The following is a 13,119-nucleotide window of genomic DNA, read 5'->3' as shown; positions in this document are numbered from 1 at the left end:
TCATGTTTTTTTTTCTTCTTCTCAAAGATCAGCCTAACTGGTGAAAGTGATGATCTGTGAAAAGGGAAACAGTAGGTTGCAGGTTCTCCTATGAGCACTGATGGAGCTGTCACTATACTGACAAGGAGGGAAAACAAAACACAGACACACAAGCTGCTCAGGCTTTTTTTTCTCCTTTCATCCAAATGATAGATTGCTTTGAATTACAAATTCTTGTGTGACTCACGGATGATTTTAACCAGACACTTCAAGAACAAGATTTAAATACAGTTTGACTGTAAACAGGCTGCAGCAGCTAGAGACCACATTTCTCTCACTCTCTCTCCGAACAAGATATCATGTGATTTATTTGTTTATATTAGAATTATCTGCATATAGAACCAGAGGGACAACAGTCATGCTATGACAGCCGAGTCAGAGGTAGATAAATTCAGCATAAATAGGTCTGCAGAGGAAAAGAGTGTGTCCTCCAGTGTCTGTGTTAGGGTGCAGTTAAAAAGCCTGACAAGGAACATGCTGACCCACAATCGTGACTTCGGTCCAGTCCAGACAAATCAGCGTTACGCCACATGGTCATGTGTCCCGGGGCGGGTTCTGCTGAGGCAGCCGACCACGACGAAAGCAGAGCCTCCAGACAAAAGTGGCTGCCGACAAACAAAAGGTGATCGGCTGCTGCACAGCGAGCTGCTGCACAGGGCATTGTCTTTATCTGGCACATTATGTTTATGGGTTATGGTTGTGCACTTTGTGCAATATGTTAAATTGTGTTTCAGTAGATAAAAGCTGAGAGGAAATGATGAGATCATTCGTGAAGCTGCACCAACAAGCAACTGTTTCTTTCAAATGATATTTCTGTTCGATGCGGTCGGTACAGTAGAGAACGTGATGTTTCTGATGGTTACAGCCAGGGGAGGAGAGAAAATGCCAGGATGAGCAATGCAGAGGAAAACCGTTGTGTGGCCAAACATCAAAAGGGATTAGAATCATGTGCAGGAAGGGATGTGCACACACACACACACACACACAAAGCCGCTTCACAGTAACACATCAACCTGCATTAGCGAGAACAAACCCACAGTTTTACTTGGATGCGGCCACATGCACAACAAAGAAACATGAAGCCGCACATGAAACCCACAAAGATCTGATAGAACACACATCTGCTATAATATATGGATATATAATGCACATATATGAGGTTTATCAAGAGCCCCTTATTAAAGCTCTCAGTCCCTCTCTTTCCACTACATTAACCCCGGGTGGGGCCTGGTGGGCCACACTTAATAATCATCACAGAGATAACGCTGTCAATTAGAATATTCATGAGGGACCCGTGAGGGAACGGCTCCCCTCCATTCTTCCACTGCTCTTTTTTTGGGTCCGTCTCTTTGCCGTTTCTATTTGTCTCTGCCGGTGATGAGTCACTGCGGGGGTTTGATCTCCTCAGCTGCTTGGTGTGGCGTGCACCCCTCCCCAAGAAAAAAACCCATTAATCTCAGTGTGACGCAGCGCCTGCGTCGTGTAGCGATGACGGAAGCGAGCTGGACCTTTGTCGTCACTCTTTAAGCTCTTACGTATATATTTTATTCTTGTACTAGTATTGGTTTTATTTCTAAACTGCTATTTTTGCTTTTTTGTCAGTCAGTTATGATAAAGACAAGAAAAACTAAAATTATCTGCGACACGACATTTACTGTATCACAGAAAGATGAGAAATGTAAAAGTAAGTCACTGACTGTCTGTTGCAGTACAGATTTTGTGTTTTTGTAATTTGTTTTCTAACTTCATCATCAGCAAAGATCTGAACACTTTACCTCTTTTAAAAATTGGTGCAATAAACAGGAGGACAAGGCTCCTCTGGAGGTAAAGGGTGGCCGTGCTTCACATTCACATTTTAAGTGATTCCATTAGTTCCTCCTCCTCCTCCCTCTGTAAGAGCTGTGCACTTTTGTGCTTCATGGTTGGGAAAAGGCTTTTAAGAGAAGCCCACAATTAGCAGAATAAATACAAACCTACGCACGTGTTGAGTGGGGATTTTATTCGTAATGAAAACAGGCAGCTGTTTTTTTTTCCCCCCTGAGGAAAACTGGGGTGAGTCATCCCCTGGAAATAGTCACAACCACTTTGCCTTCGATCCAGGAACTATGGTGCGCCGCTGCGAAAGCTTCATTTGGTTAAGAAAAGCCAAAAGCAAATTAGGGCAAACGCAGAGTGAATAGCAACAGTATCCAATAAGCTGTGTGCTACATAAGGGAAAAGATGGGGCGTAATGGAAAAGTAGAACCGTCTGCCACCTTGTTGGTTTGTGTAAATGTAGCCCGACCTCAAGGAAACTAATTAGTGGCACAATTTATTTGGCAAGCGGCTGAAGGTAATGTGTTTGACCCTCTTCTGTTAAATAGAGCCAAACATCACTGATTGGATGAGGATGGCACAAAAAAAGTCTTTGGCAAAACTAAACTATAAATACAGATGCTTGATGCTTCTCTGCTTCCTTCCTGTATTTTGACTTTCGTGCAGTGCTTGTGGGCCGTTTTCTTCTCCTGTCGTGATTCTTGTTTGCTGTTTTGTTTTTGAAACTGCAAAAGTGACCTGCAGTGATTGAGCTGGATAAAAAGCTGTTCCCCTGTTTATTCGCTTCAGTTTAAATTGTACAGCGAGAAATCACAACAGACATAAAACTCTAGATGTTGGGTTCCACACTTCCCACAATGAGGAAGTACTCCTGCGACTGTGGAGAGAAAGTACTCCCTCTCTCCCTCCGCCATCTGGGGTGAGCAGAGAAAAATGGGGAAGAGAGGTGGCTGGAAAAGTTTCAAAGCATTTCAAACGAGACACGTTACAAACCAAAATCCACAAGTTTGATCCCTCCATGCGTCGTCAGCAGGATGTTGTTGCCCTTGACGTCGCGGTGAATGGTCTTGTTGACGTGCAGGTGCTGGAGACCCTGCGGACAAGAGGGAGGTGACAGTGAACACCTGCCTGCAGAAATTATCCTCTCTTTGTTGAAGCAATTTATTTAAGGAGCTGGGGGTCGTTCTGCTAAACTCTACAGGACGCCTTCGTATCCCTTTCCGCTAAAAGCCAGATTTACCATGAGGGCCTCGTGCAAGATGTAGGCAATGATGGCTTCGTCCATTCTGTCTCCTCTCCTCAGCATGCCTTTGGCCAGATCCGTCACCGAGCCTCCATTGCAAAGCTGCGGAAAACAAAACAAAGGGAGGAGGACAATGAGCAGAAACCTCAGCATGAGTCAGCACTTATAGCTCAGTTTATACAATCTGCTGAAATCTGGGGCATCTTAGATTCGCAAGAGCTCCACAGGATGAAAACGTATTGATGAGATTTCACAGCGAGAGATGCTCAGAGTAATTCTGTCGATCTTCAGCAGCTTATCTTTCTCCGGCAGCTTAGTGGGAGGTGGAGAGAGAATGTACAGTTTGTGAGGAGGTTTTAATCTGCGCTGTGATGACGGGGTAAATATTAAAGATGCACAAATCGTCTTCAAAGTAACTGCTTCCTCTTATGTTTTCAGGTTTGCACCGTAAATTACACGCAATTTAAAGGCCAACGTTTGGTAACAGAGACACATTCAAAGGTAAAAATCAACATTTCCTCTTCACACTCTCTCTGGCAGCAGACTGCTTTTAGATATGGACTTCACCATTAACAGCATCGACAGCAAACCCTCCTGCAAAATTACAGTAAATTACCCCGCAGGTTGCCAAGACAACACAAATAACCAGTGCTGTGGGCCTTTCTTCGAGAGATGCCACAGCTATAGGGGGGAAAAAGCATTCAGATCCCAGTCAGCAGCAGAGAAAAAGAAAAAAGGCTGGAAGTGAACAGAAATTGTAGATTCTGTATACGAACGCTGTTTGTAAACACACATGCATCCATCTTTTTCCATGTCGACATCTTTAGTCCATCAAAAAACATTTTGTACAAGGCAGGATATTTCCATCATAATTCTTTATGTGCTATAATTACACTAATTCCCCACACTTGTATAATGAAAGCTTAATTAGGCAGCAGACATGCAGCGGAGGATAAGAATCGCTCCCCTGCGGCGATGGTACTAAAGTCAAATGTGCAGCACGTATCAGAAAAGGTCATAAATAAATAACTTAATACGACTGTAATGTTTTTCAATTCACATTCAAAACGACAAAGCGCAGCACGAGGCGTCGTGGTGCGATATTTATTTTAGTATTCTGGTGAGTGGAGGCAGGATGTTTACTCGCTCTGTGCTCGTACGGTTTTTGAGAAATCACATTGCATAATGGAGCTGGGTAGAAAATCAGCGTTCACTTCTTGCGCAATCCGGCCGAGACAGAAAGTGCTGACTGGTGCGACAGTAGCATCATAAAACAGACAGAATGAAACAGAGCCAGTCTTTCATCACGGTGTTATTCCCCCCCCCCCCCCCCCCCACACGGCTCGATTGCCTCTGCACATACTTTGCTAAAGTGTGTCTGTGACACTGAGCTGAAGCTGGAGGATCCAGTCAACACCTTAAAGATAGAACACTTCACCAAGGAGGACATGTTTTCACTTCTGCGTTGGTTGATTGGTTTGTTTGTCAGCAGGATTACGCAAAAACAACTGAACTAAACTTGGTGGAAGGACATGGACATGGACAAGGACATGGGCCAAGATAGAACCCAATAAATTCAGTCTCTGATGTGGAGAAAGGGACAATATTAATATGAGTATATCTGATCTCTGCGTACTTCTCTCTGTTTCCGTGTCTCTTTGGTCATTTAGCGTCTCTTCAGCGTCTCTTTGGTTTCAAGTCATTTTAAACAGAAACTTTGTCCCAGGGGCCCCGTGACCACTCAGTCCCCTGGACTGGTGTCTGGACGTCCTGCTCACTTCGTGCTTCTCATGATGCTGAGAGTGAAGCAAGTGTTTGACCTTGAACAAGCAGCGTCATGAGCCGCATGTCTGTTTTCTTTCTGCCTATCAATCTACCTCTCCATCAGGAGCCCAGAGATGCCGCTGCAGGATGGATGGCGTGTATCTCAGCTGCCACATGGGAGTTTAATCACTCCTCCTCCCTGCTACCAGACGTGCAGTCAAACTGCAGTTAAGCAGAGAATACCGCCGAGGCTTCCGCAGACAGCGCGGCGAACCGACAACGAGCCGAGCCTGACGTCAGTTCACATCTCTGCTGCCATATCACCTGTCATCATTAAATTACACAGGGCAGACGGACAAATCCATATTAATGAGAGGTGCCGTGCTCTAGATTTAACTGAGCTAAACGTTAGCGCTCTCACCTTAGCCACAGAGCACACGTCCAGAAAGTGATGCTAGACGTGGACATTAATTATTTCAGATGACGACTCAAACCTCTGCAGGACGGAGACGATAAATGACACTTCAGACGTAGTTTGATTTTATGGATTAAACCAGATTTCCTGAACTTTCAATGGAAAGAAGAACGAATACTTTATGTTAAATGTTTTGAGGTTAAAGTTTAAAGGTGATGGCACGTTTAGTATAACTGCTTAAAAACTTTGAGGTCAAATTCAAGACACGTCCTTTTATATTTGTTTCACAGAAGTTATTCTAACTTTATTTGCTCTTCTCTGTTTTTAGCACTTTGGTCACGTCTGGTTGTTTCAAATGTGCTTATTAGTTTTGATGGATTTGTCTTTATCCTCACAGCGTTTGAAAAGACTCATAATTAATTTAATTACATATGGATGATAATTGTTATGACAACAGCAATTTGTATTCCTTAATTAATGGCTGAAGTTGTTATATCCGCCAAAAAATAAGTAGAAATAACTTTTAAGTGTAAAATTTATGTGAAGATCTGCATGTTCTTGTGTGTGGACATTATGAATTATTCATTTTCAAAGAATACACTGAATACATTGAACTCTGAGCGGCATGTTCTCCAATACAAATGAGGTCAGCTGCTTGTTTAGTCATGTAAATGAAAGTAGTTGATCAAAGACGGAAGAGGAAGAGAAGTGGATGAAACAAATGTAAAGATGAAACAGAACACACACACACACACACACTCTGAGACGGCCTTTAAAATACACAGGTGCTGACTTTGTACATCTTTCCTCGCAAAGTACTTTTTTATTTACTGCCAGATTAGTTGCATCCACAACATTGAGTGTGTGTGTGTGTGTGTGTGTGTGTGTGTGTGTGTGTGTGAGAGAGAGACACGCTGGATCGTCTCCAGAGAGAAGCACTCAGCTTGTGACTGTGACCTTATCGTTTACACGAGCATAATAGCCGAGGTGTCTGCTTTCCGCCGCTGTTTATTGAAAAGTCCAAACAAGGAATAGCATTTTAAACCTCGTTGTGGATTAATGACTGAAGAGCTCAGGATATTTTTGACTTTCATAGAGTGTCCATCAAAGAGGCGACGTGGTGCAAAGAGAGAGAACAAACCAAGAGGTTAAAAACTTTGTTTATGCAAAGGAATCTGTTCAGATTTCTGATTCGTCTTTCGCAGCCTTGCACACTTTGGTTTCTTCCATTCTTGCTCTCAGAGGCTCCAGTGTTATCATATGTCTTTGTTGTGCCACAAGCTTGCAAATGCATTACTTTTCTTAACTACAGGAGGTTTTGCTTCATTGATCATTTTCTCAGTATTAACCACACTCAAAATGCCCGGTGACAAATTCTTGGTGGGCTGTCATCTGGCGTTCTACTCAAGTTCCTCCATCTCTGCTCAAACTGAACCTCTCAGAGATGCCACTGCCGATAAACGTCCTTCATGCCCAGTTACTTTCTTCCATATCTTAATGACTGAGCTCATTCATTATTAAAGGAGTTTCACGCTTTTCTCTCAACTGTCAAATCAATTAAATGTTCCAAAGGTAGAAGCAGCAGCTCAGCATAGACGCAACATTAACATGATGTGTTGAACACGATCGGGACAAGTTGTACTGTTATACACCAAAGTTCATTGTGAGGTAATTCAGGCTGCACGGAATTTCTCAAAGATATCAGTTCCCTAAATATGCCCTAATGTTATAAACCAGAATTTAATGGATTCTTTCCTGGCTCGTAATCCATTCTTCCAAGTTTTGTTTAAAATCTGTCAATAATTAAAAAACAGTGCTAGAAGTACTACGAGTTAAAACCATTAAACAACAGATCTAAATTCAAAGTAAAAATGTAATATGAGCACAAAATAAGGCAATAATGTAAAATAAGACTCATCCCTGAAGGTTAAACTAACACTGGCCTTCATTTAACAAGAGTCTGTGGCTGCAGCATGAGAGCTCACAAAGGAAATGTGCATCTAAATCATGTTTTCATCTCCAATTAGAGGATAAAAGTCTCTGCATCATCGCTGTCTTTTGAAGTATTTTCAAGCTCTGGGAGGAGATATTAAGGCGTCATTCATGCAGCATCCGCTCTCATGAAGGAGCGGACTACAGAGGCAGAGCCAAAAGCTCGCAGAGTCCAATGAGCGGCGGACAAAGTGGAGGATGCAATTTGTGTGAATTCTGTTCACAATGAGCGGTCTGCAGTCAGGGCAGAAAAAAGGATGGAAAATTACAGTTTAGAGAGGAGGGACAGTAACCATGGTGAACAACCTCCTCGCTCCTCCAGCTTTCCTGCCTCTCCACGGCTAAAACGTGCATCTACCTCAGAGCCCCACAAACACACACTTCAGCCCCACAAAGCCACTCGCTGAACTGCTGGGCGGCGATTTCAGCCTCGGGATTAGCCACCAGATTTGGAACGCTGGCTGCATATTTTTGCACGGGAAATTATGAGAGGAGGAAAGAAGGAGTAAACAAAGTAGTTGAGTAAACTCCAGATTTGAATTTTAGAATTTGAGTCCTGACATTGAAAAAAGAGAAAAATCTGTCACTGCAGTGCAGAAAAAGACGAAACGACATAATATCATAAAGGTCTTTGTTTTGGTCTCTGCTCAGCATCTTAGACTGCACCTTATATCTGAGCCAAGTCACTGCAGCGTCCTCTGCAAAGGTCAGGAGGAAGGGCAGCGATGAAACGTGAAGGAAACACAAGCTGCGGAGGTGAAAACTATCTAGTGGGTTGACATAACACTGCCACTGTTGATGAAAAGTCCACTGAGCTTGGATTACAGAAATATGGACACTGTGTTCTAGCACTGCTGCACCTGAGCGTGGAGGAGGGAACGAGCGCTGTCAGACTTTGAGACCAAACACTAAACGTACTCAGTGCACTGCAGGTCGGAGAACACCATACAATTAAATGGTAGAGTGGAATTAAAGGATGAATATAAATACAAATCTCAACTTCAGAGAAAATAGAAAAAAATCCAAAGCAGCGGTGCAAATTCACATTCCGCAGACACAGCATTGAGCTAAATGCTAGAGTTTTAACATGCATACATTCTCTGTATCTGAGCAGGAACACAAATTACACGACAGCCGCCGTCGTGTCGGACCCCACAAACACACCTCCTCCACTGAGGTTGACCTCCATTACATGTTTCTCTAGGACTTGACATTTCAAAAGGGCTACAGCGGGAAATGAAATATTACAGATGAAGAACTGGGGACCTCGAGGCGTGTGGCTTTCATTTTTTTTTTTTTTTTCTCAGATGTACAGAAACCCGCAGCGGCACCAAGGTCCCCTTGAACTTTTGCATTACACATCGCACAATCACACCTGTCACCATCGCTTCTACAGGAGCAGGTACAAGAAAGCAGTCAAACGCAGAGCACCACCTTAGGCACGGCAAATTGAGTCGTTAAAAATATCCGAGCGCACCACATACAGAAGTCTGCGCTCTGTATAAATTCAAACCCAACACATCAATGATGCTAACTGGCCTGGGACCAAATCCCTCAGCTGGCCTAAAAATAAATAAACTCCTAGACTGCTCATAGCGGCTTAAAGTGTGACATAATCCCAGGACAGATTTGGTCACCGCTGCACATACCTGGCGAGACGCGGGGTGTGAAGTTCAATCTGACCTTTAATCTGCATTTGTGTCTGCACGACAACAACATGGTAAACAGACTGTTCAGGTTTGTAACCAACGACAGATGTAGGTTAAATAAAGATGGACGACGTGTCTTCACTTCCTCAGATTAACGTAGTTTGGAGCCAGAGTCAGCACAGTCGAGATCGTGGAGCTCTTTAGTTACGTCTAAGTCCCATCTGCTAACATAGAGGAGGCAGGGTTTTCTACCTGTACCGCAGCCAGCCACTAGGGGGTGTTGGAAATGTTGAAAAGGGGGGGCTGTTATGTCGTCCATCTTTATTTTCCATCATTGGCAGCAGATGTGTTAATTCAAGTATAACGAGCACTCTCACCTCCAGCACGAGCCACAACTGATCTCCACATTTCACATCCTTCTTGTAGTACATCCCATAAAACTTGACGACATTGGAGTGGTCGGACAGAGCTTTGAGGATGTTGTACTCCGCTTCTATCTCCTCATCAATATCCTGCAGAGACAGATCAGTTCAAACAGGTCAAAGACAGACACGTGCTGATAACATAATGTTTTCGTCATCACATCTCATTCATCTGAAGGATCGAGAGGGAAAAATAAAGATGCTTGATTTGCTTGTTTTCTTACAAAGATGGCAGATGAGTGTTTTAGATTAAGACTTTTCTTGTTGCTTTGTTAGTCAGAAAAGTCCCCATCGTTGTCAGTGTGGGCGGTGAGAGCAAATCCAGACCCATCCTAATTACTGCAATTATAAGTCACTCTTTCACTGCATGTTGCAGCCACACTGTAATAAAACAGGACTACTCTACATGGAGGTGTTGCTTTATTTAATCTACAGGACAATGTATGCCTCCTGCATAGGATTATCATTATTATTATTTGAATCTATGAAACATGAGATAGATTCTGAATATCCAGATATAAAGGTAAACTTACGTGGATAGGATCCAGTATCTTCACCGCTGCTTTACTTCCATCAGTCTTGTTGAGAACCTTGTAGACTTTTCCGTACGTCCCCTTCCCGATCGTCTCGATGATTTCCCAGGAGTCAGTGGGATCTGGAAAGTTGTCAAAGACGATGGACTTCCCTGATTGTGGAAACATCTTCTGGAGAGATCTCCTGCAGGAGGGAAAGCACAAAGGGTCACGTTAGAAAACAGCAAGAGGTTCAGCTGGGAGAGGACGTTGTAGAGGGGTGGTGCGTTTACACAGTTCTTCATCTATGTGAGGTTTATCTGAAGGAGTCGTATGAGAAACTACATCCATCCATCTGCTCGCTGTCTAAAACCCACACAGAGAGTGAATAAAATAGAAAGGCCAAAGCCAAACCAGGATTCAAACCAACAACCCGCTTGCTGTGTAGCGATGGTGCACACTCATTTTTTCTCGTTACCGAGTTTCATGCATTACAACTTTCATCATGCTGACACACTAGTTCGTCTTTCAACTGAGGTAAAAGCTCATCTACACTAAACCAGAGAAGAATTCAGAGGTAGCTGAATAGTTGTGGCTCAAAGTTTCGGTTTCGTGGCTTAAACGACACCAGCAGCTGTGAGGTGTTGGAATCTGGAACAAATGAAAATAAAGTATTAAAGGTTGTATCGGGGTCAGTGGTCGAAATCTCTAAACCCCTTTTCCTCTGTCAGCGTAAAATACAAGCGATAAACTTTTGCTTTTATCCGTCTGCACTTGACAGACTTGCAGTTTTATTTCCTGTATCTCGTTCAGTGGTGACAGTCAATTAAAATGTCTGCTATGAGCTCTGTGAGTGTGATGGAGTCCTGACAGTGGTGGATACTGTGCAAACATTCAACTGGTATGTTATTTCAAATCATTATTTAATAAATGAGTTGGTCTGATGTTGTTAATAAACTTCATTTAACACGATGTACCTCGACACTGGATACAGAATGAATCATATTTAATATTTAAGTGTTGGATAATTTTTTTTATTTGAATTGAATCGTGGTGAAATATTTCTCGGGGTAATTAAACAGCTTATTTATCACTGATGATATTTATAGTAAATACGTTCAAACTGAAGCTCTTAACATGAATCTTAATTATCACAGCAGTCGATCATCAAGGGCTTTCTATAATTTCACAGTTTCGGGTTTGACATTTAAATCTAGAAAATAATTTTTAAGACTGATACTAAATTGAGATTCTTAATCACATTTACAAACAATTTCAATCGGTATTCGAGCAAAAAATCCACATGAATCCACATTGATGTCTGTTATGATTCTTGTCTCTAACCTCACAGAGGGGTGTGTGTATCCTACTTTCACAGCCAATCAAAGCAGAGTTTTCAGGCTGCTGTGTATCCAGAAAGAAAAGAAATGCAAAGTTATTAAATACAAAGAAGAGGATCGTGAGAAAGTTAGAGCCAACTAGATTCCCTTTTTAAAGGTGCCACACAAACACACCGTTGATAAATCCTTGCAGTTAGTTTGCCTTCGCAGTTCTGCATTCAAAACTGAACCCATACAAAAACTAAAACCACAATAAACGCAGAATAAATCAAATCAAACTTACATTGTTCTCTAATAACAAGCCGGGGACATTTTTGAAAAACCATTAATCCATTTCTGTGCGAAAGGTTGACGTGGAGGCAGCGGAGGGTCAGCCCGGCCCGGCCAGGAGTGTGACCCACAGAGGAGGAGCTAATGCCTGCTAATCTCACGAGCAATTCCCCTGCACCAGGGCTGCCATTAGAACCCATTACTAAGTGATAGGGCATACGGTGGGATTAGCAGGAATTAGGCACTGTTGCAGCATGAGCCTTTCCCCATATAGACGCCCATTCATACACAAAGGAAAGCTGGTTAGAGGCCCTAAGGACACAGAGCTGCAAAGAGCCATACCTCTTTTTATTATCACTGTATTTATGCTCAGGCAAGATCGAGACCCAGTTTGCTATCAGATCTGCTTCCCGGCTTTTATTTTATCTCAACTGGTGATGATAATTATGATGATTTGAATCAGTTTGACTGAGTTATTGTGAAGAAATGTCTCCAGATCCTGATTAAACTGATGAACACGCACGTTACTTTGCAGAGATTTTATCTGTCGTTGCCCATGCAGAGCAATTAGACTCCTATACATGCGTCCACGTGTCTAACTGTGTTTGCATAATGTACAGCAGCCCAGTAACCTGCAGACATCTTCAATAAAACATCACTGCCTCTAAATGTGGCGACATGAACAAGCTGTGACACATGAGACAGGAGGGCGAAACCTAAGGACACACACTGGACACCTCCAACAGGAGCAGAGGCTGCAGGGAAATAACCCCTTAGACACTGTGTGTGTGTGTGTATGTGTGTTACCTAACCTTGTGTATCCTCGAGCGATGGCTGGCTGTCACTTTATGTTAGTTGTATTTTGCATTAACCACAGTCTGTGTACAAGTGCACACAATAATGAACAGTATGATGAACTGAGCAGGTTTGTGTCATATGTACAGATGCACTACTGTGATTTTCAAAGAAAGAAATAACATAATAATTAAAAAAAAGGTTGAAATTACACATTACTTACATCGGTAACTGGACAAATGGATGAATTACAGTCCCGACTCTTTTATCTGAGTCATGTCTGAGCAGAGGTTTGGCCACTCGGAGGAAATATCCATTTGGCAAACAGCGGACACCGAGGCAGACTTATCTGTGACGCTGATGAGTGGGTTAGGGTTTCGGCTTAACCTTGGCACAGAAAGAATGCCGGTCTACAAGCGAAGGTGATCAGCCTCACTGAGCCTGGACACATGGAAGTCAAAAGGCACAGTACTACTTTCACTTACAGCCTGACCAGTATATCAGTACAGGGTGATACTATCAGATATATTGGGGTTTATAATCGCCAAACTAATATAAACATATTTATTTTACAGAATAGCAGAAGAGTTGATGTCTGTTCATTATATGTGATTGTATTTATGTTGTTGTTGTCTTTTTTATCTAAAATATCAAACCATGATTACAATTCTTTGTCACAAAGGTTTGACAATAAAATCTTAGGTTTCATTGCCATTGTGTTTTATGTATGTATATATACATATATATATATATATATATAGCTTAAAATATTGTATAAAGACATTTTTTACTGTCTAGTACCAGCATTGGCCCCAAAAAACCCATATACTTCAGGCTGTATTTTCAATAAGAGCACATTAGTT

The 13,119-nt window shown here is 42.4% G+C and overlaps 1 protein-coding gene across 7 annotated transcripts in view; it reads right to left on the bottom strand.

The window, feature by feature from the left end:
• myo3a (myosin IIIA) overlaps window positions 1–12,637 on the bottom strand; it is a 39,121-nt gene extending 26,484 nt beyond the window's left edge. For 5 of the 7 annotated variants that reach the window (XM_069513010.1, XM_069513015.1, XM_069513017.1 and 2 more), the window contains exons 1-5: window positions 11,475–11,630; window positions 9,873–10,056; window positions 9,295–9,429; window positions 3,095–3,199; window positions 2,848–2,947 (exon numbers count right to left, since the gene is read on the bottom strand). In XM_069513010.1, coding sequence (XP_069369111.1) covers window positions 2,848–2,947; window positions 3,095–3,199; window positions 9,295–9,429; window positions 9,873–10,056; window positions 11,475–11,476 — 526 coding nt within the window. In that variant the 5' untranslated portion in view covers window positions 11,477–11,630. Of the gene's footprint in view, window positions 1–2,847; window positions 2,948–3,094; window positions 3,200–9,294; window positions 9,430–9,872; window positions 10,057–11,195; window positions 11,256–11,474; window positions 11,631–12,479 lie in introns of those variants that run through there. The other 2 variants (XM_069513012.1, XM_069513011.1) reach the window with 2 other exon arrangements.
• Window positions 12,638–13,119: the final 482 nt, after the last annotated feature.

The sequence above is a fragment of the Paralichthys olivaceus genome, chromosome 17 (assembly GCF_024713975.1).
Source record: "Paralichthys olivaceus isolate ysfri-2021 chromosome 17, ASM2471397v2, whole genome shotgun sequence".
Lineage (NCBI taxonomy): Eukaryota > Metazoa > Chordata > Actinopteri > Pleuronectiformes > Paralichthyidae > Paralichthys > Paralichthys olivaceus.
The sequence above is the reverse complement of the archived record's forward strand: the minus strand, read 5'-3'. Positions and strand labels throughout refer to the sequence as shown.